The sequence below is a fragment of the Galendromus occidentalis genome, unplaced genomic scaffold (assembly GCF_000255335.2).
Source record: "Galendromus occidentalis unplaced genomic scaffold, Mocc_1.1 scf7180000077484, whole genome shotgun sequence".
NCBI classification, from domain to species: domain Eukaryota; kingdom Metazoa; phylum Arthropoda; class Arachnida; order Mesostigmata; family Phytoseiidae; genus Galendromus; species Galendromus occidentalis.
This window is the reverse complement of record NW_003805472.1, coordinates 1,852,433-1,877,128: the sequence shown is the minus strand read 5'-3', so window position 1 is coordinate 1,877,128 and position 24,696 is coordinate 1,852,433. Positions and strand designations below refer to the sequence as shown.

At 52.5% G+C, this 24,696-nt stretch overlaps 2 protein-coding genes and 1 pseudogene across 2 annotated transcripts; all 3 read right to left on the bottom strand.

Moving 5' to 3' along the window:
• Positions 1-161: 161 nt before the first annotated feature.
• LOC100904332 (uncharacterized protein CG43867) lies at positions 162-5,559 on the bottom strand. The gene is given in 12 exon segments (XM_029112117.1): positions 162-518; positions 521-1,792; positions 1,892-2,247; positions 2,337-2,536; positions 2,633-2,778; positions 2,952-3,133; positions 3,261-3,432; positions 3,530-3,846; positions 3,943-4,198; positions 4,487-4,991; positions 5,092-5,282; positions 5,356-5,559. Coding segments are annotated over 12 exon segments (4,104 nt in total). The 5' UTR covers positions 5,506-5,559.
• Positions 5,560-9,614: 4,055 nt separating this feature from the next.
• Positions 9,615-10,826, bottom strand: LOC100904192 (pleiotropic regulator 1 pseudogene; annotated as a pseudogene).
• A 3,572-nt stretch (positions 10,827-14,398) lies between these two features.
• Ubr3 (Ubr3 ubiquitin ligase) lies at positions 14,399-24,008 on the bottom strand. Its single transcript, XM_029112115.1, is given in 19 exon segments — positions 14,399-14,546; positions 14,656-14,849; positions 14,958-15,316; positions 15,318-15,495; positions 15,650-15,888; positions 15,989-16,156; positions 16,481-17,049; positions 17,162-17,326; positions 17,426-17,540; positions 17,666-17,922; positions 18,052-18,340; positions 18,444-18,651; positions 18,764-19,132; positions 19,230-20,798; positions 20,975-21,209; positions 21,316-21,723; positions 21,825-21,848; positions 21,851-21,968; positions 23,937-24,008. Coding segments are annotated over 19 exon segments (5,652 nt in total). The 3' UTR covers positions 14,399-14,430.
• Positions 24,009-24,696: the final 688 nt, after the last annotated feature.

Genomic DNA, 24,696 nt, shown 5'->3' with positions numbered 1-24,696 from the left:
GTTTTCCCTTCGCCGCATGGAGATATCTCGACTCCTTGTTCATCCAGCGGTGCTCACGACTCAAGGCCGTCGGAAGGGATGCCTGAATTGTATAGGCCCAGGAATTTGGCAGCACGCGATCAAACAGATCGAGAATCCGTAGCGAGGATCTTTGTAGGAAGTCATCTCCAAGTTGAACGATCGCTGGCTGACGACTTAGTCAGGGACGAAGCGCAATCTGCCACCCGATGGTGCCGCGGCGTTGTCGTGTGGCAGCTCGGTCCCGGTGACGATGGCGGGACTACGTTGCCGAGATGCGACAGATCCGCCGTACAAGCTCCTTTCATTGTGTGCATAGGGGAGTTCTTGGCGCTTCTGCTGAGCTGTCGGTCTCCGCTAATCAAGGGCGACGACGGCGTCACAATTCCGGAGCGCGCTGCGGTCATTGTCGATGCTGTGCCTTGGCTCTGAGTCGAGTCTTGCGCGTTGTTGATGTAGTCAGCGGTGAGCAAAGTCAACTCTAGCGTTTTTGTTTCGTTGGGAGATGGAAATTCGACTGAACCGTCGATATTCCATCGGTTGTTATCAATATGAAATCGCCTTCGCTACCACCGAACGTGAAAATCTGGGAGTATGGGTAACGAGTGACAATTTGCATCGACGAATAGTCCAGCAGGAAAATTCCGTCTTCGTTAACGGCTATCCAAATTAAGCGGTTGTTGCTGGTGACGAATTGAGCGGGGAATAGCGTTGCGCCACACAGCGCCCAGCGATTGAGACGGATACAATTCAGATATGTGCGGACACAGTCAGTGGTGCTTCGTCCTTTCAGTGCGGCCCATTTCGAGACCAATTGTGGCCAGGTGTCCTCTTCTTTGGCGAACTTGAGCGGAACGAACCGATCGAGAACCTGCCGTTTTGGGTTAGATTTGGTTTCGTCGAACGAGTGCATCCCACGGTCTCCGAACTCGATTTGGGCCATGAGAGCGGCAAACTCGATAGCCATGGCTTTGGTCAGAGGGAATCGACCCTGTACAATTTCTCTGTTGTGGTAGAAAACGGTGAACAGTCTCTCCTTCTCCGTTTCGTTTTTCTGATTCCGCCGGAAGAATAACCGATTCAGATAGGTTAATTTGATCACCCTGTTTAGCTCGAACTTCCCCAGATGCCTCTCCCGCAGTCGCTGCTCCCAGAGAGAGATGACGTCGCAGAGATGATCGCCTTCGCTGAGACTGATCTCTTCCGAAGGATCCATGGGATCGTCCGACATCAAGGCGAAACCAGCGCTCGGTCTGATATTCACTTCCGCGTTGAGCGTGCTGACAAACTCCCCGACGGTGGTCGAGCCGTCGAAACCGACAACTTGATATTTCCCGTCGAGGAAGTGCACGGGCATCGAGTGCGGCTGTGAATGATGGTAGGGGTTCTTCAGCAGCAGAGACATAACTTCCATTCTGGAGGGTTTGCACTTGCGTGGAGGTTGGTCGACGGCTCTCTGCAGGGCTCTGGCACAAAACATTGCCCATTTGCCAACTTCTGTGTTAGGATCTCCGACCCTTTGCAAATGCCGCCGCAAATACCACAGACTCCTCGACCTCGGCGGGAACAGGGATACGGCGATGGACAGCAGTTGGAATCCCTGGATGAAAACGAAGGGCGCCGGGTTCAATTTAGAGTCACCACTCCCGCTACTCGGAGTGCACGATTTTTCCATTGGGGACGGCAAGCTGTCGGACAGTTTCGAGTCCTCTCGCTGGATTCTATCAGACGAGTCGCACATGAAGAGAGAGTGCGTGGCACATAGGAGGAATTGCTGCAAGGGGACGGAGTGTTGCTTTACATCGAGGCGAACGATTTTTCTGCTTGGGATGGCACTGAATGAGTACGAAATCTTCATTATGCGAATGCTCACCTGCATCCCGTGTTTGGGGGTGTGTCGGGAAGTCTGCTTTATGATTTGGTAGAAAAACTCATTTCGCAGAGCCGGTTCCGCGAAACAGATGTCGAATGAGTTTTGTGCGAGAGCGACGTGGTAGTCGATACCCAGCGTGTCGATCGGTACCGATATGAAGAGTTGGATCGATTTAAAAAGTTTCACCGCCTGAGCCTGTTGATACTGCGAGGACATCGTCGTGAGAGGGGTGGAAAGGCTTTCACGGGTAAATAACAAAATCGGACTTTTCCACAGAACCGAATTCGCGCTATCCTGCGAGCTGTTTGTTTCCCGGGGTTCCGCAAGTTTGGCAACGATCTGTTCCGTTTCAGTGCCTGGGATGAATGAGAGTAAAGGGGATGAGGACTTGAATTTATCTGCAGAGAGTTGGAACTTGATATCGAATCGGCTCGGCTCTAATTACCGTTTATGTGTTCGCTCGAGCTAACGAGGGTCAGATGATACACCCACGTGTCGTATTCAGATTTGTCGAAGAACAACAGATGGCTAGGAGGAGATGATGCGCCAGCGGGAAAAATTCCTATCGTGTAGTATTCCTGGCGCACTCTCTTCCTTCCGCCTGCGTCGTCTTCCATGAACAGAACTGCACCACCCTCATCATCGCTGCGCCACCGAAAACAGATATCGCTTAGAATTCGAGAGCGACGATCATCAAACGGCAGGGAGGGAATATGCAAGGTACAGACCCTAGGAGCTCACCTGTCGCTGACATGTTCAAGCTCCTCCACTCGGCAATCCCTCATGTTGATTTGACCTAAAGGCATCGTGTCGTCGGGATTCCGGAAATAGATGAGGGTCCTTTGGAAGAGCACACACCAGCACTTCCGACAACGACCATGTTTCACCTGCAAGAGCGTGATCGTCCTGAACACCTTCCGAAAGCCTGATAATCCACCTGCCTCATATATTCATCTCGAAAAGTATGTAGCGTTTGGGGAAGGTACGGTATATACACAATATATACGCGGAGAGGTTATGTCGAGTACAACCGTTGGGAGGGGTGCGATTTGGCACAAACCTTGTAGCAGTATCCCTGGATGACGGGCTTTGTGCCTCCGCTGTGACCACTGAGAAGCTGAATCAGGGCGTTACGGCAAACCGCATTCTGTATAGCTCTGATCCACTCTTCCATCAGAGTCATTGAGTCGGCCATGAGCACAAAGGTTCGACGTGCTGTGATGACTTCAAACGTGGGTACACCTGGAGCGATTTTTATGAATGGAGCAAATCGAAAGGGATCGAATCGAAGTACTTTAGCGGTGCATGGACCCATAGCGGGGAAGCCTCGGGCTCGTATGATCGGTCAATCGATCGATCGGGAGCTCACCTTCATTCATTTTCTGCAGTCTAGCGGCCTCATCTAGGACCACCTCACCCTTGACTTTCCTTCTGAGGACATCTCGTTCGTGCCTGTAATAATGTAGCCTCCCATCTCGGAGTACAAACCAGCGTTTCTTCCAGGTCTTCAGCGGACCACCCAGCTTGTTCAGGTACCCAGCCTGTGGAATCACGAAATTTCAGACACGGTCATGTATGAGGGACCGCGCCCTCTACGGAGGATTCATCGACGGGTCGAATCAACAAACTCCCGAATACCTTTTCGGTTTCGATTTGAACGGTCGGAGTTTCTTGTTTCCTAGGGCTGTGGCGTAACGTATACGCTTCCAGCTGATCCAGAAGCATTTGAGCGGGTCCTTTCCTCTGGTGCGCTCGCTTTCGATGGGACTGTTTCTGACCTCGGGACGGCGACTGCGCTGTCGATCCTTCGCGATCCCGTGGAGGGAGGTCCGTGTTTGGTTCCAGAGAATCCATGCTCACAGACGGAGACATCGCGTCCGGAGGAATGGCGTAGTCCTCAGAAAGAACAGATTCGAGAGATTCGTCTGAAATAGGCGGAATTTCCCTCCTGTCAACTTTCAGTCGAATCTGCGACCGCAAATGAGGGAAAACCGCGCGAGCTCTGAGATTGGGCGGGATGAGGATATTACGATCGAGGGAGCGCTCGGAACGAGACCCACCTCTCTTGAATTGTCCAGGGTTGGTGGACCTAGCAGAATGAGATCCATCGGCTTTTGGCGTTGCAGTCTCGCCGTCGCTCGATTCGTCACTGGATTCTCCCCCGGTGACACTAGTGACTTTGGCGGCTCTGCCGTGAACGGCTGTGAACATTGGAATGTCGAGACTCTTCGGCCCGGTAGCCGAAGATGCTAAAGAGTTACACGAGCCGTGCAGACCGGATGAAGCCACCTGGTAAATTCGTGATTCCTGTGGAGCGATGCGATCTTATTCACCGGAAAAAGTTCTTAGAAGTGAAACGAAAGGATCGAATTCGAAATCCAAAAGTACAGATCAGAGGTAACGGAACCATCGCAGAGATCCTTCTGAGGAACGAGGAGCTCAAACAGCAGAGGATAGACCGAGCGGGAGCAGCGAAAATAAACTTACTAGGCCAGGAATTCTCTGCAAAACGATTTATGACGAACTTAATGAAAAACGCGATTCCAAGCAGGCGATGACAATTATCTGCAAAACTCCGTCTCTGTTTCAACTCACCCAACTCGGACACCTGTGTAGAGGAGGTGTCGGAGCTCTGTGTCCGACCGAGGGTCTCCGCCGAGGCTCTCTTTCGCTGCCACCTCTTATTTCGCCCTCGATAAGACGACGGACATACGGACCCGTAGCCGACCGGTCCAATGATCCGGAATGTGGGGCTTTAGGCGTATATGGCGGAGGCACGACCGGTAGCGAGGGGATTATCAAGGGTGGCTGCTCGTACTTCTGATTATTTCTTATCGCGGCTTCGCTGGCAGCTAGTTGCGCTTCCAAACTCAGAAGAGATCCGTCTCTATCGTCCTGAGACATGTCCGATACCGAAGTACTGAGCACGGACGCGTCGGGTCCGCATGCCGTGTAGTTTTTACGGCCCATCTTCACCGCGGGTGGGGCTGGAGTTCTCGGCTGGGAGACCTTCACCGGGGACTCCATCGAATATAGAGGATTCATCGTCACCGAGTCGGCTCCTAGTTCCTGCGCTACCGCCTCTACTTGACGAGAGAGTCTGAAAGTTCCGGGAATTTATCATTTCCTGGGAGCTCCTTTTCCCCTGAGGAGCACCCTGACGGGCGTGTTGGCATAGGTTCATAGATCGAATGACAAACCTCTCGATTTCCTCGTCGTTGTCCACGCCGCCCGTGAAAGTTTCCTCGAGCTCCAGGTAGAGGTGCGAGCACCGCGCTGTCGAAGGTCGGGTATTCAATTTCGATAGTTGTACGAGTCGTGCCTTCAGCTGTTCCAATTGCAGATTACATTTTTCGTTCTGCTCCTGCAGATGGACGTTCTGTTCTTCCAGCTGTAAAGACGGCGGGAATCAGTTTCATAGGCCTGGGATTCCTCCGATCACCCGAGATCCTCATTCGACTCACCTCCGCCAGTTTTGTCGAGACCCAATCTTTAATACGAGCTGCCTTCTGCTCGATTTGTCGACTCTCAAGGGCTCGCAGCTGTTTCTGCTCTTCCACTTGTCGCTCGAGCGTCGAAATCATTGCGTCTCGCTCTGCCAGCTCCAACTGCATGTCGACTTGCTGATCCTTTTCGGGCTGCAGTTGGCGTTTTGCCGGTGTCGGTGGTGATAACGGAGTCGTTGGAGACTCCTGCTCCGCCATATCGTCCGTCCCTGCAATTGATTCTCAGCATGAGCATCGAGGAGATGAGGGTCAGACACCGGGACTGCAAAATTGAGTGCCTCCCGCTCAGGTGAGTAGAAAATCGCCGAGCCTGAAGCATCCGTCAAGGTGGAATTTGAACGGAAGGCGAAATAAATGACGCGCTACTATCCGGAGCTCCCTAAGCGGCGGGTGAGGGTCCGGGACTAGCATGATTCGATTCGAGACTCGAGTTAACGCGTGGAAGCTGACAGCGTTCCGGATGCTCCATCTGACCCGAGCTCGGAAGGTTTCTGCATCTTCCTCGCCGATTATTAGCGACGAATTTATGCCCTTGGTTCCATTCAATGAACTCACGATGGGTGTCAGAAGAAGACAACAGTATAATATAATCGGGATGAGGCGGCAACAAAAACGGAACAAAGCGGTTCAGCATTTCGGCGGTCGGAATCACGGATCATTCAGAAACGTCTCGTAGAGGCGCATTCGAATGAAAAATGTGAATCTTTTCACCGAGCAGAAACCTGTCAGTCTTGGAGGGTCGGTGGAAGGCGGGCTCGTTGGTCTTAAGGGAGCTCCCACGCCCTTCGGCCATGTGACGTTCGAATACGCTTACCAGCGAATTCCCGCATTGGCGGAATGGATTTTGACCGTGGAAAAGAGCGAAGACGACCGCCTTTGTTGGCGGTCCAAAAATTTCGCCAAGTACTTCGCATCCGTAAAAACGATAACTATACGGCGTTATATACTGATTGAAGGAATTCTATTCGACGGAGACGGAGCTCCCTGCCCAGTTTGTGACACGACCAGATATTTGTATGTGGGGTGACCTACAATGTCATTCTTCGAAACACTTCTGTCACCCACGGAGAGGCCATCATCATTGATAAGTTGCGCCTCGAATCCTTCATCATCGAAATGACCTTGCCGTCGAATACCTCGGCACAGGCCATCATGATGCTTGAACCGAGCCCCTGACTGATGTCGGAAAGAAACTCGCAGTATCGCATTCATAGTTGGATCGCGAGAGTCCAAGAAACCGCGGGAAGGAACAGCACTTGCCAACGACATGTCTCATATCAGCGATCACCGGAGCTCAGGGAATCTTTGGCGCTCATTCTCTCTAATCCACTCTCTCATCATCACACCGATTTCTCTCTAGGCTTTGCAATGTTTCGAAATTGGCACTCCTTGGAGCGAATCCCGGGTGAAGTGTCGTCGCGGATCGTAATCTCTCTAGCCGCGAGGAAAGAGCGAGACCAGCCATTGTGAAGCTCTCCATTTCTTCGGTGACAGCGAATTTAGCGACGGCCACAGAGCTCGAGCAAGTGTCACATGCTGTTGTGCTCCCTGACTCGCGTGGAACAACTCGATTGCATGCTATCAGCAATCAACATCAGAGCGGCTAGATATTTGCCCGCATGAAGCCATGAAAATGGAAAGTCGCTTTCACGTATTTGGTAATGCTCCCGCCGGCATTGTCATCTGTGCCGTTCGAAAATTGGAGGGCACTGAACGACTACTCGTACGCAGAAGCCGGTTCTCCCGGCTCCGTGAACGAGTCGCGAATGATACAATCTCGGCTCGATCGTCACACGAGTTACCATCTTTCAGAGCGAGGGAGCTGAACTCTCAGTCAGAGCTTTCCCTTGTCGGTTGCCTCCCGAAGCTCCTGAGAGCCACTCCACCCGATCTTCGTTCAGCTATTTATGGCTTCATGGTGCGGTTCGCGATGTTACACAAGTCACAGTTCAGGAAACGCCATGGGATCCGGTAGGACGTCGAATCCGCCCGAACTCTCGAAGGAGAACACTCACTCTGACAGCTCTGCTGAGGTCGATGTTCGAGTGACAGCTAGCCCAGCAGTTTGCGGTGGAATTGCACGACGTCAGCCAGCGCTGCAGAGGGGACGGGCAGATGCCCCACTGTCCTGCTCCTGAACGAAGTCACGCGGATCGAACCGCGATCGCATAGACGGCGTTCCAGGCCGTTTTCGTTGCACAGCGACGACCGAGCGTATGACTGCCGCGGCGGCGACGGCACATATGCTACTTGTTTTTCTATCTGCGGCGGCTGGTGCTGTCGGCCGAATGGTAGGATTTCGCGACGATTGGTGGGGGAGTTAGCAGACGAATTCGACAGCGGCGAGGGACAGAGTCGCTTTGGCTGCCGGAAGCGGCGCGAAATCTCAAATACCGATGGCAGGCTATCACCTTTGAAAGGCCCGACAAAACATCATAAGTGTTGGATCCTGCCGGCTGCGCCACTGTTGGGTTCTGTGGAAGTTGGGAGCGAGAGCTCTTGAGAGACAACGACACCGATGGGTAGCTAGGAAGCGAATGAATGACGCGGCCAAAGATGGCCTTTTATTGTACAATCTCAAGAACGACGAAGCCGGGACCCAACATCGAAGTTTTCGTCATGAAGTGCTCGCGCTGCTTGCAAACTCTGTCAGCTCCGCTGAAGGCTCCATTGAGTCCTTGGCCTAGTACGACTAAACCTTGGTCAAGACTTCATATCGATTTTGGCGAACCTCATAAAGGGAAATCCTTTGTGGTCATCGGTCATCGGTGATAGCTTCTCGAAGTTGTTGGATGCTCAGTGGTTGGCTTCCACTACTTCCGCTGCTGTAATCGGATATCTCCGCCGTTTATTCCGTTTGCTGGGACCACCAGACACGCTGGTGAGCGACAATGGGCCCCAATTTACGTCTGCCGAGTATGCAAAATTCTGTGCCGAATTCGGCATAGTGCATTTGGGTCCCGGCTTCGTCGTTCTTGAGGTTGTACAATAAAAGGCGGCCGTCTTTGGCCGCGTCATTCATTCGCTTCCTAGTTACCCATCGGTGTGGTTGTCTCTCAACAGCTCTCGCTTCAACTCCCACAGAACCCAACAATAAGTGTTTTTCGGACAACCTTCACCTTTTACTCAAGCATTCGATGTTGGCTTCTCCCCCGAGTCTCCGAACAGTACCACGTCCGAGACATCCGATTGACTTCTATGCCTGGTCTTCAGTACCCCAGCGGGAATGAGGCATTTCAAGCGCATAAGACTCCGGGAATGTTCACGGGAACTTTCGCTGAATTCTGGTCAATCACATATGTCGTAAAAGAGGTGAAAAGAGATCGAGCTTCGGGACGTGACGTAGTCAGAGATGATTCTCCGAGACGGAATCGCCCTCCTCTTGCGATGCATCGAAACTTCCAGCCCCGGAAGCTTGAGCCGGCGATTAGAAGAATATTCTTTCGGCCTACCGTTCGGCCTTCACATCGTGGCTCGAATTTGAGAAGTCCCCCACGTGTGATGCTGCAGGATTCTTAAGGATTCGGCTGACTCTCATCCCAGAGAGAAAGAGAGCGAGGCTTCGACATCTCCTCAACCGCTCCCTTCGAGGAGGGCTCTGAATCAGAAATATCCGCAAGGCCGCGCACGAACTATGGACCATCCGGCTCGAGGTGGCACGCCATGGGCGGGCTCTTTCGGCGCAGACAGTACATTGTGAGTGCGGTCGTTTCCGACGGTCGACCTCCCTCTGGCGACGAATAGCTGATCATCGGAGATTGTTTCTCGAATCATCCTGCGTCCGCACTTCTCATTTTCCAACGAGTCCTCTTGGAAGGAGACATCTCCCCGGCCTCTCAATGATCGGTCGGGCTCTTTGTCCACATGCTCTTCGGAGGCGGCTGCGATCGGACGAGGTCGAAGATAAACAGGTCGGATCTTGTCATGCAGGCAGAACTTCATGAGCCGTCGAAATTGCTACGAGAGCCCATTGGAACATGGCGATGAAGGATGGCGGAATGGGAGCGAGTTCCTTGTGGTCTCTGGACGAGAATACAAACGATTTTGATGGGATGCAGATGAGAGAGTTGTCGATGATCCCAAGCAGAAAATCAGAATAGGAGGAAGACGGTGCGGTGCTCTCGCACATCATCCGAGATGATTGATAAACGACTCGAACTTATATTAGTCTTATTTTATTGGGTCCAGATGTTCCTCTATGCACATATAGTTTATGCTCATAACCTCTCCGTCGCCATTCCCTCTTGCATGAAGATCTTGATCGTCTGATCGGCCTCGCATGTTACCAACCTGCTCCCGGAGGCATCGAAAGCCATTTGGAAAATGCCGGCCTCGCTCCCGATCGAGCCGGGTTGAACGGGCGTCGTTAGATTCTGGAAGTTGTCTCCCGACTTCCAGTCCCAGAAGTGCATCGAGCCGTCGTCGCCACCGGAGACAAGAACGTTGCTATGGTTCACAGCGAGACAGTTAACGACCGTATTGTGTTCCGCGAGGTTCTTGATGAGTTGGCCATCGGGACACGTCCACTGCCAGATGTGGTTTGAAGCCGCTGAGGCGAACATGTCGAGGGTCGGATGCATTGCGAGATCTCTCACTGATACATTGTCATGGCTCAGTGTCTCTCGAGGTTTCCCCGCAACGATGTCCCAGAGACGGACCGTGGAGTCGTGGCTGCCGCTTATGATTTGAGGTTCGGTCGCTCGAACCAGGACCCTGACCACGGTATCTGTGTGACTCGCGAGCGTAAGGATGGAGGATTTCATTCGCATGTCCCACACGCGAGCTGTCCAGTCCCGACCGCCAGTGACGATAACGTTATCGATTTTAGGATGCAAACTCAGGGTGTGGACCCCAGAGAGATGACCGTGGTAGTCTCGGATCACTTGGTTCTGCTCGAGATCCCAGCATTTCACTTGCGTATCTTCACCGCAGCTGAACAGGTATGGATGATACTGACTCACTGCGAGACCGCGAACCCCCGCGATGTGTCCGCTCAGCGTGAGCTTCAGTGTGCCTGAGGCCAGGTCCCAAATTTTAATCATCCGGTCGCTCGAGCCAGTGCAGAACCATTCGTTAGCGGGATCGAACGCAACGCAACGGACCCAGTCCTCGTGACCAGCGATTACACGGCAAAGTTCCCACTTGGGATGCCATTGGGCCGAAGGCTGCGCCGGATCCAGGAATGGAGCGTGAATCTGAGCTTGGTTTCTGTTCGGAGCCAACACTGGCATTTGAGCGTAATTATTCACGCCCAACACGTCATAACCCGGGACTGGCACGCCGAACTGACTTCGATCCACGGGAAACATCACTCTTCCGTGTTCATCCCGGGCTTCGAGATCCATCCGCAGCTTGGGAGCTCTCTCGTCGATGGGTTGCTGAAGTGCCTCTTCGTCATCATAACTGCGTTTCACTGACCGAAGAACCATTGTTTCGACCGGGTCGAATTTCGAGAGCAGGATCCGGACCTGATTGACCTAGAGTTCGGTCTAGTCCTGCGACGAGTCAAAAATCGAACGTTGTCACTGGCCCTAGGGTTGAAGGCTCGCGCACAGAAAATGCTCCTCAGAGAATACGTCAGGTGATATGACTGGATTCCTCTCCAGCCATGCAACGAGCGAACACCCGAAGTTGGTCACTAGCTCAAGCACAAGCCACACTCCTCGTCTTCAGAGAGCATATGATGGAAGAAACGGGCGCGGACCACTGGGACGATTCAGAACTCTTCTGTGATTATCAAAACTCATTTCGGTTCTTTTAGAGAAGTCTGATTCGGTGAAAGGTGTTAAGTGGGAGAGGAGCTTCCGAAATGGGTTCTGCATAGACTAATGAGCGAGCGACCCCCTGTCTGAGTGAAAGCAACCGAGATCAAGGTTCGTTGGGTGAGCTTGGGCTGTCCATGACTCATTCATGAGAAATGAATGACTGTTTTGAGTCAATCCCGATTGATGGGCTTGCAATGTTGCAACCGAGTGGCCTAGATCACTCTACTACCAGATATGATCTCTGTAGTCAGGGGCGCGCACAGTATTTTTCTTTGGGGGGGCAACTAGAGTTCTGGAGGGGGCCAGACGAGAGCCCGTTCGGGGTTGTCTCCCTTAGGGGTGAACTCAGATGTCTCTATCTAGAACCCGACTTTCCGCATGAGGGAGTAAACGGGCTTCCCTAACATGAAGGTGTCTCCTGTCGTCATCGGACTCGTGAAGAGAGCCTTCGAACTGCTGTAGAATTCGCTGTTCCTTCCTCCATCCGCAATTGGCATTATCATCATCGTCGGAGATGGTTCAATGAGGACGGGGTCTGGTCATTCGCGGCGGTGGGCGATTGAAGAACGAAAGGTCTATACGGTAGCGCCTCATCGAGCCAGGGTATAATAGGTGACTCGATCCGGTGATCAGAAACTTCGACTCTGGAACAGGGCATCACGCAAACGATATCGACGTAATCGCGGCCTGAGACTGCGATCTTCCGTCGATTCGAGATTCGATGCTATCCCAAACCCCTGAAGTCGCTGGTGAATCCCTAGCTCCCTTCGAGGGAGTACATCGAAAGCGCTTCCGCTCCATTCGCAGATTCCCGCCCGACCCGGAAAGGCATTCGTCAGAATCGGCTCTGTATTGGGAAGAGCTCGGTCCTCTGCTCCATGGACGGATGGAGTCCGCTTCCAGATCGAGGGGCTCCACGGGGAGGATGCCTGACGATTCGCGCTTCCGCGGCTGGAAGCAGCACCGCGCAATAGGCAAAGGAATGATAGAACATCATCATTCATTCTTGTACGGCAAAATCAGATCCCCGGATGAGACTTCCGCACAGAGTTCTGAGGCAAACAACGGTTTCCATTGAGACCGTTGAGATTTCCTTCGCCTTCTCAAACTTCACTAATGCGAAGGGCCGGATACGAAGAACTTCGGATCGCCGGAAAAATTGGGTCTACTCCATCGGACCTCCCGAGTGAGGAACCTCCTCAGATATCAAACCTTCCGTATACGAACCCCCTCAGGTAGTGATCCTCCCCTGACAGGAGTGTTCTCTTATGGCGAACCTGTGATACACCTCAAGATTTCGGAGCTCGATGAGAAGAATAGCGCCCGTCAAGTCTGATCCCTCCGCCGGCGGGCATCGACGGAATACCGAACAGGCTTGTCAAGGAGAGCACGGAGACCCACTGCCCGCCTCTCGCCTCACCGAGAGCGAATATCCTCAGTAAGGCTGCGATCCCCCGATAGGTACTTGAGAACTCTTCACTTCGCCTAATTCACAAAGCTTGCGCAATAAAGTCAATTAGAAATGAAAAAAGTTCACAGCATGAACTTGCCTCGCATCGCGGAGCGAAGACGCCGGACCAGGAGGTTCTCTGGCTCTCTCGATCCCATGCTGAATACCGGAAGCTGGAGTACTTGATTCGCCCCAACTGTGATCAGCCACACCGTCTCGCTAATGAATAACAGAGTGAACAGTTCTGTGAGGTTTGGCCATTATTTCTGATCGAATTGAGAGAGTCCAACGAGGGGTGACCCGGCAGGAGTAGGGAGAAAACGAGTGAGTATGGGGTTGAGGACATCGGAGAGCGTCCCGAAGGCGCACTCGCTCGGCGACACAGCAGCGAGCGAGGTGGAAGTCTAAGAAATCCTGCCGCTGGAGGTTTATGCTACGTATACCAACAGCAGCCAAATATACTACATTGTGAACGTGTAGCCATCGGTCGTGCCGAAGAAAAGCAAGCTCTCCTTCTCTTCCCTCGGATTCCCAGCCTATCAGTCAGTCTTCGGGTCACCTCCGCGAGCTTGTACGCTTTGCCAGATCCCGACCGAATGGCTTTGTTCTCAGCATCGGACTCCGCGGACATGAGAATCGGGCGGTCGCGGGTTCAACCCTGGAGTCCAGCGTAGCGATTCATGGTGCCTTCATGGTGTCGTCGCTCGTTCGGAGCGAGCGCCGACCCTGCCCATGGAGTCCTTGGGGCTTGAGTCGTCGGCTTCCAAGCGAGATGGAGCCCGCGGTAATCCTGCGCAGGTCTCTTTCATTGTATTTTATTCCTCCCTCGACCTCGTATTCCAGGAGTATTCCCGTTGGAAAAGCGCCGACTTCTCGCCGATAGGCATGTTTCAATGATTTATTTCAAGCTCAACTCAGACCCGGCTACAAGTTTTTCCAGTTAGTGTAAGACCATAACATGGTGTCATCGTATCTTAGCGTATCAGCTGCATTTTTTTCTGTTTTCCTAGAAGTTCGCATGCCGGTTCGTTACTCTAGATCGACTTCCCTCACGGGTATGAACATCGTTCAATGATTCATCTATCACAAGTGTGCGTACCAGTCGAGTCGCTCCTAAGCGACTGGACTTGCTCCTTTCCATTCTCTCCTTTTGGGATAGGCGGGGAAAGCGCGACCAAAATTGTATATTAATCTTCTCTGTACATCGTCTGCCGACGCGACGTGTCTTGCGCCAATGATTTCCAACGAACTTCCCCCAACAACCTCGTCGTCAACGTGGTCGACGTCGGCGGCGGTGGCAGGAAGAACGTTCTCAAGAATCTGCTTTTTCCGTCGTCGAGACGTAAGATCCGTTATTTTCCAGAGAACAAAAGTCATTCGATTCCGTCCTACCATAGCGACGGCGTCAACTCAAGACCTAGTCTCAAACTTCCTAAAGCTTTGTGACGCTGTCTCTACTTCCGGAACCAACAGCGAACGAAGAGACGACCGAGCTCCCACGCAGTGCTCCTTGGGCTTCGATACGTCGACGTTTGTACGCCGCGGGGCAGCTCTCGAACTCGATGGGATCTGCTCCTCCTCGAAGCGGTGGAGGAGCTCCGGGTCAGGCCGGTCGTCCGCGAACACGTTTCGACCGATTCCGAGGTCTGTTATCGGAGGCTCTCATGTATGCGAGATCGACGCATTCTCAATGCGAACCTTCTCCTCTCGCGGGGAAGAGAAAAGTTTTTCCTCTGTCCGCCATCTCATGCAATCAGATGTCTCCGGATGGAAGCAGCACGGAGTATTGGCAACGTGATGTCTTCCTCCGAGTCCGTCTTATAAGCTGTCCTTGTGCCACGCCCATCTCTTGTGGGTGCAATGGTCGAATGAATGGGTCACCCACTGATGTTGCAGCAGGGCGTACCGATCTTCACTCAAATACAGAGGTTTGCCTGGAAGCATCGGGGGAGATTAGCGGCAAGCATCTCGAGTGTCTCGAGCGATTCTTCTGCGGGCACCAAGTCAAGCGAGCGATATGAATAAAAGCAAACATCAGCCTACCGCGTTTGAGGTCACGATCCTCTTCGCCGAACGAGTCGAGGTACACGCTGCCCCAGAGACAAGCTCGCTTCCCTCGGATGACAATGATCGAAGTAGAATTGACTTGGAGGAACACAGCGGTTCCCGCTCCGCAATCGATTGAGTGTTGCACCGCTTCGAAATAAGCCGTATCCTGACGACGACAGCAGACCTCTCTGATCGGAAGAAAGAAGGAACAAATTAGTTCCGGACATCTAGTTGATCGAAATTTACACGTGATCCTCCGCCACGTAATTCGTCCATGAATCGAGTTTTCCGCATACCTCAGGCAGACAAGAGTACCACAAGCGAGGCACAACGAAGGATCCTGAGGGCAGCTTTGGCACACGGTGCACGATTTCCGATGGTAGTATTCGAAAAGCACGGAATAGTTCTTTGGTAATCCGAGGAGATATGGCTGCCGCCAGCTGAGCGGTTGATCCACGAGCAGCGATCGCGCGGCAGCTCTGTCAGCTTCGACGAAACAACCGAGCTCCTTGCACCATTGGCCGACAAGGCCGATTCCGTCAGTCGCCCATTGGACGATGGATAGAGCCTGTGAAAGTATGCGGGTTTGACCAAATGATTTGATTGGAGTCATGAGCACGGTCGCGTAATTTTCTCCTTTTGATTTTCCCCACGGGACTCACGTTCGGAGGCGTTGAAGGTTGAGCTGAACCGGTCTGTTCCTCGCCCAACCCGAGGAACGAGCTCAGTGCTCTGAATTCGCTGCCTTCCCTCTTCGGCAATTGCTCATTGAAGAGATGCATTTGGAGCAGAGCGCATATCCTCAAGAAAGGTATGACGCTCCGTTCGATGTAGCTGGAGAGAGACAGTTCCGTCGTTAAAACCCAAGGTTCTAATTCACATATTCAGCTGTTCCCCGGAACCCTATTGATCCTGATACGCTGATACGAAGCTCCTAAGATGGTTCTCGCTCCCGTCGCGGGCTTTTTGGCAGGTCCTGATAAATTACCTCTCAAATTGTTGACCGCGCAAGCCGGGCTCTTCGGTCTCGTCGCAGTTGAGAAATCCCATTCTCCTCAAATGCAACAAGATGACTGAGATGCACGGGTAGAAACCAGCCGTAGGGTTCCGGTCCAGTTTCTCCTGCAGCTCATGCGTCTCGGCTCTGGTCATTCGACAGAGGGTTCGGGAAACGCTCTGGGCCACGGCTAGGGAATAGAGCACTCGGACGACGCAGGTGAAATAAACCTTGAAAAGATGGAGAAACTGAGACTTCACGAAAATTTCAGGCCCCATCGTTCTTCGACGACTCGTAGTCGAGCTCCGATGACTCCGCTATTCTCCTAACCTTGTCGAGATTGAGAGGGAGGCTCAATAGGAACTCGATGAGCATCGAACTGATGTCTCGGATGAGGAACGGTACGTGCTTCTGCATAGGAGCCAGCGAGGTGGTATTTTCGACGGGCAGGCCCGTCAGAGAATGCCAAACGTGGAAGAGGGGCGACTCCGCGAGGGCCTGCAAAGAAAATTTCTCTGTCAGGGCGATGAACGGCACCACGCTCTTCCGTCCGCCAGTAGTGGGAGTCAGTGATTTGTGATCAATGGAGGTAAACCAGGAACAAATTCACGCATCAAAACGCAAAATCGAAGAAAACGTGCGATAGCTAAAGTTTCGAGCGTCACCATGAACACTCCGCTATGATAACCTTCGGGGTGCGCCGTCAGATTCGTTTCCGGGCTCTTCACATGCTGTCCAGGGGAGACCCATGCGCACGTCGTCTGGTTTTAAACATTAGAGACAATTCACTACCTCTTTCGCTTGTTCATGTTGCAGGAATACCTTAAGATGAAGCGCCAACACGTGGAAAAGAGGCACGAAGCAACTTTTCCGCGGTCCAATCGACGAACTACTGGCCGCCTGGTCGGGAGTGCTCGGTGGTAGCTGTCCATCGTGAAGCAGAAGATCGATCTCGAGATTAGTTCGCGCTAACGAGCACACGAACAGACTCAGAGGATGTGACGTTCTCAGATAGACGAATGTGCGATATTGGACGTAGGTGGCGTTCGTGAGGTCTTCCATGAAGGCGGACATCTCCTTCAGGATACTCGTGGACGGCGTTGGCAGGCCAGCCATGAGGTCCGACATCTCTGTCGCGACGTTGATATGTGTTCGCGGACTGCATTGAACGACCGCTTGGTGCTCCCCCGTAGATGGATGAATGGGCAGAACGGAATTGGCAAGCTGACGACACAAGGGGCAGAGGTATTCTCCTCTCTCTGGAGCCAGCGTCTGCATCATTCGGTGGAAATCTTGATGATGTTGACTCCGTTGCGATAGCATATAGGATTTGTGACAATCGACGTGCAAGTAATGCCCACAGGTTTGTACATGTACGCCGCCTTCCCAACCTGGGGGATCGAAAAAGCTCTCTCAGGTCGGCTGCTTCAGTCAGACCGTAGATTTCTCCGATTGATTGAGATCGATCGCCTATTCGAGCTCGACTGCATTCGAGTGTCTTACCGATGTTGGCCGATCGGTACCAGCTGGACGAATCGAAATGTCGGGTGAGCTCCTCGAATTTTTGTTTCGAGTAGCTCGCTCGACTTGTTGACGAAGGTAGACTCTCCAGATCACTGCACGGTAGATTACAGGGACCTTCCCCTTGCGGTCGGGCGTGTCCGAGTACTGGGAAAAATCAATTCTCTAACATGCGTCGGTGCGCGTGGTTCTTCGATAAGCAGAAAAATCACGGAGGTCATTCTCTCCGAGGAGGTTCAGACTCACCGCTGGTTGCTTGGAGTAGCACCACCATGGCTACGGGTCTCTCAGCAGTCGTTGGCGAGGTTTGACTACATATTACACACTCGTACTCTTTGAGGCAGACTTCCTTCTCTTCCTCCTTCGACTCCGGCTGCAAAAATTAATGGGGAATAGAATGAGCGCGGGATCGAGCATAGAGCGAGCATTAGACAGCAGATCATCATCGGGATGGATCGATGTGCTTCCGTAGCGATAAAGGTCCACGGAGGGACTCACCATTTCGTCGTCGATGACTTCGTTGCATTGTTTCAAAAAGGATTTTTGGCGGTTCGCGAACTCCTGCATGAGCTTCTGTTGACGTTCTCGTGCCTTCTTCCGTCTTTCTTCTTTCAATTGAGCGTCGGTCTTCGAAGGCGCTTGTACGCCTTCCTGGACTTCCGAAGGCCAGATAGAGTCCCGTATTTGGCGTATTCTCGCTTCGACAGACGAGTGCGAAAGGCAATACCGATCCAACAAAATTCCTGGAACGAAAACGAATTATTGCCGGCTTGTTGAACGCTTTCAGATACTCCTGATGAGCGCGGCGACGGATACTCGAATTTGAGGGAAGTTAACGGGAGGAACAGCCCTGGATCAGGGCATGTACGTACCGACGAAATGTACGCCGTCTCCGATACGGCTGGTGGGCACGGACACTTGACCCTCTTCCTGGGGAGTTCTATAAATCCGTCGACGCGGCGATGAGGTCTGACCGCCGCTTCGGGACGAAGACGACGCCAGTTTGGCATAGAGTTTAAGCAGAAGCGAGACGATACTCTCATTCACTCCAACTAGATATCGTAATGGCATAGGAGCAGGCAAGGAGGCCATTGTGGCGTCTTCAGAGAAATCAATCAAATCCGCGTCACTATCATCCGTTTCCATGGCACAGCTGACAGCCTGTGAAGCGAAGACAAATCAGGAGATCAGTCGATCAGGTAGGGAAATGGGAATTTTCCCGGTTCCTGTTACTTTCTCGGTCTGGGAGAGAAGTTTGACTCACCCGTCCCGAATGGGTTGGCATGAGCTCGACAGAGTGCCGCAACAAGAGAGCGTATTGCGAATCGTCGTTAGAGGAGGTTCCAGCCGAAGCTTCGGATCTGAGATCCACGAGTAAGCCTACTTTCGCATCAGAGTCTTCATGTTGAACGTGCGTGATTGCAGCAGTTTGATCGTCTGCATTTTCGAGGTCGAGATCCATAGACGTCACTCTGGTGAAGGCAGAAGGTGAGCATCGCTTCGAAAAGGGAGGAAGGGGTGGGGGAGGATACGGAACTCGTCGAGAGGTTAGGGAGAGAGAAAGACAAAAAAAATCGAGCTCACTTGAGGGCAGTTGACGCGCTTTCTGTAGCATCCTCATTCGTTTCCACGATTTCCACGTTCTTGATTAGCGTCAAACTTGAGATTATCGGGCACGAACTGGGGTACCAGTTCTTGAAGTGCTCCACTCCGTCGCCGATTTCAGAAATCACCAAAACCTCATCGGGCGCAACGAGTGGACCTTGGCGGTCTCGGCAAGCACGACAAGTGTCTTTCGAATGAAACTCGACAGCCAATTCGAGTAGATACACCGCTAACGATAGAATCTGCTCGTCGATTTCTTCGTTGCGCCCACTGACGGCTTTGTGGAGGATAACGAACGCTAAAGCTTGAAGACTCGAGCAGAATAGCAGCTTACGGGGGTCTTGAAGCCTGAAACGAACGGAATCAGAAACATCCGAAGTAGAACGTTCGATTTCGAAATATCGCATCGGCTCCCGAACTCGGAAGGATTCATCGAATCACTCACCCTTCATGGACCCCTGGTGGGATTCTGTACGGCGGCCAGCAATTCTTGATGCCGGTGTGGGCGGCGAATCGGTTCAGTGCGGCTTGATAATCTTTCCGGTGCACTGATCTCAACAATGTATGAATCGGATCGAAACTATTCTCCCACACGCTCGCCTTCGGGGTGTATGTGCCTTGGATCATATGGCCGCCCATTTCGAAATTGGGGGCCTTGTAATCGGCCACCGCGTTCATGTGTCGATCACAGTGAGGTACACTCGCGCCGTATTGGCCGCATTTTTCGGGCAGCAAGTCGATTATTTGAGAGTGGGTGCGGTCAGACATGCACAGCAACGAGACCATTTCTTCGCGCGTGCATTCCTCCTCGTTTGCGTTCATCATCGTGCGAACACTGGTGAGGGTGGCCAAAAACGTGAGAAGCGAATTGAGCATTGCGTCCATTTTTTCGTCTAGATCGGATTCGTCGTCGGCAGTCATACTCTGAAGCGTGAGTAGGGGACCGACTCGGAATCTCTCTATCACTGTCGAGATGAACCAGTTGTTATCCAACTGCGACCCGCACACTTGCAGGAGGAAAATGTCGGGGTCGACCATCGAGTTGCAGAAGTGGCTCTGAATGTAGGTCATCGCTTGTCCTTTCATGTGGAGACCGTTGCGTACCCACATGTTGGCAGCGATAATCTCGTAGAAAGAAATTATCGTTTGCAGTGGATGGGCGATAAGACACTTCATGAACGACGTATTGCTTATTTCGGCGACCTTGAAGATCTCTTCCACGCCACCGCATTCTTGGAACAGGACGCAGTTCCTGATGAAGGTGGCCAGATACCGATGTAGAGGAAGATGAAAGCTCGCCTGGTCGATCGTGGGTTTGTCCGTGGCGCGGAAATTTATCGCATCGAAGAAATCCTCGAGAGCCAGGACGCATTGCGTGAGGACTAGAACGCTCAGCTTTAGAGTCTCCTTATCGGTGAGGTGGATCAGAAACGCCCACATCGGAGTCGCGCTGGCTTCGAGCTCTGCCGAAAACGCCGCACAATACGTACTGGGTTCGAACTCTATGTGTCTCTCGGTTTCACGGTGGTGCACGTTCATTCCCTGGTACATGGATAACAAATTGAACCAGACATCTAGGAGACGGGTGTCGCTGAGGAATTCCATGACGACACGTTTGTGCGTGAGGATGTTGTTCAGATCTGATACCAGAGGCCAGTAACAGTGTTGTTTGGTGATTTTGTGCGCGCAGTTGATCACATAATGAAGGTTTTTCTCGGCGAATTGTAAAGTCGACTGCTGTAGCGTCCGCTTCATCATGGCCTTCATCGAGATCACCATCACTTGCAATAGCTGAGCCTCGTGCACCATCTGTAGCGAGAGTGCCTCGTTCGAGAACAGTTGCACGGACACCTGCACGACACGATTCGATAGAGTTTCACTGTCTCGGCACTGTGTCAGCATCAGGGAAATCCTAGTGTAGTGCATGACGAAGGTTCTTGTGAACTGGACCTTGTAGTCCTGCTCAGGGAGCATACTGAGGAGAAGACACGTCAGCTTCTGGGGACACTCGTACCTGTGACAAGAGTAGACAGATCAGAGTCGATCTTCGCAAATGCGTCAACGAATCGATGATCATGATAATAATTATTCGATGTGATGGTCGTCGAGAGAGAATCGTAGGACTGGCAGGTCGGAATCGGACGATTGATCGGGGGGTGCCCCTCCATTCAGAAAACAAGGCATACTCACTTGACCATCCAGAAAACGAGCTCCTCCAGGAACGTCTCATGGACGAGCTCTGGTCGCAAGGCTTTCACGTCGTTGAAATCGATGGGACATTCCCAGTTCTTCAGTCGCTGCTTGGCCTGCTCGTAGTTCTCGTCCCGTTCCTTTGTAAGTTGTTGATACATGGACGGGTTCGTGAGGGACTGAGTTATCACGACCCGCATCGGATCTCCCATTGCTGCGAGCTTTTCAACGAAATCTGCCGGGGATTATGAATCAGAAAATCGCACGGATCGACTCATACATATATGGGGAGGAGAGACTTTCGTCGATGAGTGTTCTGCCGCTCAATGTCCTCTACTCACCGATGAAAGAATCCGCGCGAATCAACGCCATCGGTTGCTCGGCAGGCGCGATCGCGGACGTTTCGCGGAGATGCTGCAAGAGTCTGAGGATCACCCTGGGCATCATGAGCTGCGCGATCGTAAGGAGGTCCGGGGGAGGAATCCGATCCGCAGCATCGCTCTCTTCGTTGAGTCGTCCGTGTCTCGTACAGAAGCCCGAATCTTTCATGACGTTCGTATCGCCGCAATCGCAGGCTCCTCCCGCCTGCGACCGGAACATGTTGAAGTCGTGGCCTTCGTGATTACCGAGTCGAAAGCACTGGGCGCATAGCGACATGCAGGGGGATATTCCGCAGGTTCGACACCGGTATGCAACAAAGTTGGACGTCCACACAAGACCACACATTGTGGCATTAGTGTAACGTCTCACTGGAAAATCAAGAATTGATTTGATTTCGATCCCAGTCTTTACAGCGATTTCTTTCCAAGTATCCGTGTCCGAGGGCCCGAAGGTTGACGGGGGATCTCACCTGTGTTCGCGAAATCGGCTGGGTTCTTCCCCCCGCCATCAGCCAGTTGCACCAGTCCTGAGTGTCCCACATGTCGACTGGTTTGGCTGGGTCGAGGATGAAATTCAGGAGTTCATTGAGTAATTGTGCTGGATGGCTGTGTGCCTGTGGAGGAGTTCGATAGATGTTATTTAGGTGAATTGGAAGCTTCCTCGTCTGAGAGGGTGTTCTATTCTGAATGGAGCGCTGATTGTGCACACGTGCTGACGCTGGGAGAGTTCTTTACCACATTAATTCAAGTCATCCATTCCTCTCTGGCAGAAATATATATAGCCATGGTAAAGCCGCAAATTGAATCATGGCATTCTTCGGAACTTCCTCGGCAATCCCGAGGATCATCCCTAATACTCTAGGAAAGGAATTTTGATGCTGACGTGCCTCGCGGGATGTGATCATCACAGTCTCGAACTGCATTCCTCTCCGGAGCGCATCATGTTTCTCATAATATTGACCCGCGAGCGCCGTTTCCTGTACGAAGGATTCGCCTTCGGAAATACGGCCGGCTTCCCCGGAATCAAGTGGAGACTGGCTTGAAATCGAGTGATAAGACCTCGGTTCCGTCTTCGTGGGAAGAGTAGAAGATCTTCTCGATCCTTGAGTAGGCCCCGAAACTGATTCTGTATGCCAGGAGCTGTCACCCATTCGGGATACCCGAATCCGTCAACGATCGCCCCTACCGCCGGAATTAGAAGCGGAAAGAGTCGCGTCATCGATTTCATCCCGAGACGACTCCTTCCAGAGGTTCCCGCGGTCAGAGGCGAATTCAGAACGCTTGTTTTTCTCGCTCATGACCACCGCGCCAGCTTCCCACTACGAGGGAAGTTTCCGTTCGTGGTGTTGGGAAGGCATCACTCGACGCGTTCCGCGGAGAGTGCGAGTTCGGGTAGGACTCCCGAAATTTCGGGGAAGACTGCTCCAACAGCGTAGGACGCGGGAGAATTCCCGCAAAACGATCGATGCTACGAAGTCGTGAAGACGCTCGGGGGAGGCTCAGATAGAATCAGAGATGAAAAGACACGGGAATCGCGTTCCTAGTGAAATTCACGCATCCAGATATCACGTGGAGCGAGCGGGAGCCTAGATCACTCGTCCCTCCGGATTCTGATGTAGCACCGAAGGTCAACACTGTCAGCGAGTAGTTCGAAATCATCTCACCGAGTCAGCTGCTCCGAAATCTGCACTCTGATCAGGGTGATTCCTGAACTGATCCCGACCTCTCGAAGCCACTCCTTGTATCAGGGGAGCGACTTTTCTCGAGAAGTAAGTTCTTTGAACAGAACAAGTCGAGCTTGAGGATCGTAAGTTGTTATCGAACATGAATTGCCCCCCGTCTTGGCTTTGCCCGGCTGAGAGAAAAATGATACTGACTCAGCCCCCGCGAGATCAAGACTGTCTCAATCCTCGATTATATTGAGCGTTCCTGCTCCTCCGGGAAGGATTATTTCACGATTGTCTCTTGCGAATTCGATCCAGAGGAAGGTGACAAGCGCCAGACCCCATGAGCTTCAGTCCTCCCCTAGAGTGCACCTTTGTCATACGTCATGAGTCATGAGGATCAACGATCAGAATAAGTTGGCCTCGCGGTGAAGTTTTGGGGACCGTCTAGTTTTATTCGTTCTTCTCATATTGTCCGAGCTACACGATAAGGATCGACAACAGAGCGGGCTTGTTGTTCGACAGCCATCACGAATTGACACCCACAACACAAATGGGATCTCTCCCATGACAACGACACAAATGGTGCAGCATTCACAACAAATCTTTCCGTGAACCGAAAAAATATCCGCGTTCCGCAGCTGCATCAGCTGCGAAGTCCTCAACAGTCGGAAGAGTTTCGTGGAGAAAAAATCTGAATCCGACAACACCGACCTCTTCTATGAGAGCTCCAACGCCCTGCGCAGGCTCATCCCAGAAATTCAGCGAACAGCTCCCAACAGTACGTCGGTCGATGGAGGTTCACCAGCTGTTCGCCCTGCCCTTCTGATCCTTCGCCAGAAACTCTTCCGACCCTCGGAGAACTGTGCAAACTCTTGGGAGGTCGAGCAAACCCCATGAATGATACATATGACTAACCTGCAAGTAGCTAGCAGCTCCTCTCTTGCCGCGGCGCAAAAGAACTTCAGCGGTTGTCTCCTGTTCTTCCATTGTATCGTCGACCACCGAAGACGCCTGATAATTGCGTAATAACACCCTGCTCGCGGGGCCCTGGGCCTCGGGTCGAGCTCGAGTCCGCTCGCGGTCCGCACAGGTTCAGTACAGATTAGTTGCTGTCAGAAACCCGAGAAAAGCACCGTGACGGCTCCACTCGTTCCTGATACCTGTCTCTGTGCTAACTCCACTACGGCAGCTCCGCTGTTAGGGCAGCTCCTGCTGCTGCTGCTGCTGGTACTGCTACTCACCGTCTCACGAATGTTCCACAAAAACATCACGAACCCACCAGAACATACGAATTTCGTCTGCTAATCCCTGTGTTTATGGGCTACCTCTCACTACTCGTACTGCGCGCTCCCTCTCCCGTTCGTCTCACGGATCAGCTGTGCTCGCGCTGGAGAGAGGGTTGCGGCTCGATCGGACCCTTCAAATTGGAGACCCGCGTGGCGGACGGATAACAGCAGCTTTCCCCTTCGAACGCGCTCCGCCGGACCGTGACAACTCCATAAACGAATTTTAGGGTCACCGCATGAGTATTCGAGAAACTCCCCAGTCACGGAATACCTCTTCTGCCGGTGTCTCGCTCACGCTCTTCGACAGACTCTCGGAGTTCGAAGGCGACCCGATTCTGTCGCGGGAGCTCTCCGATGCAACAATTCATGTCAGATCCAGTGGCGTACCC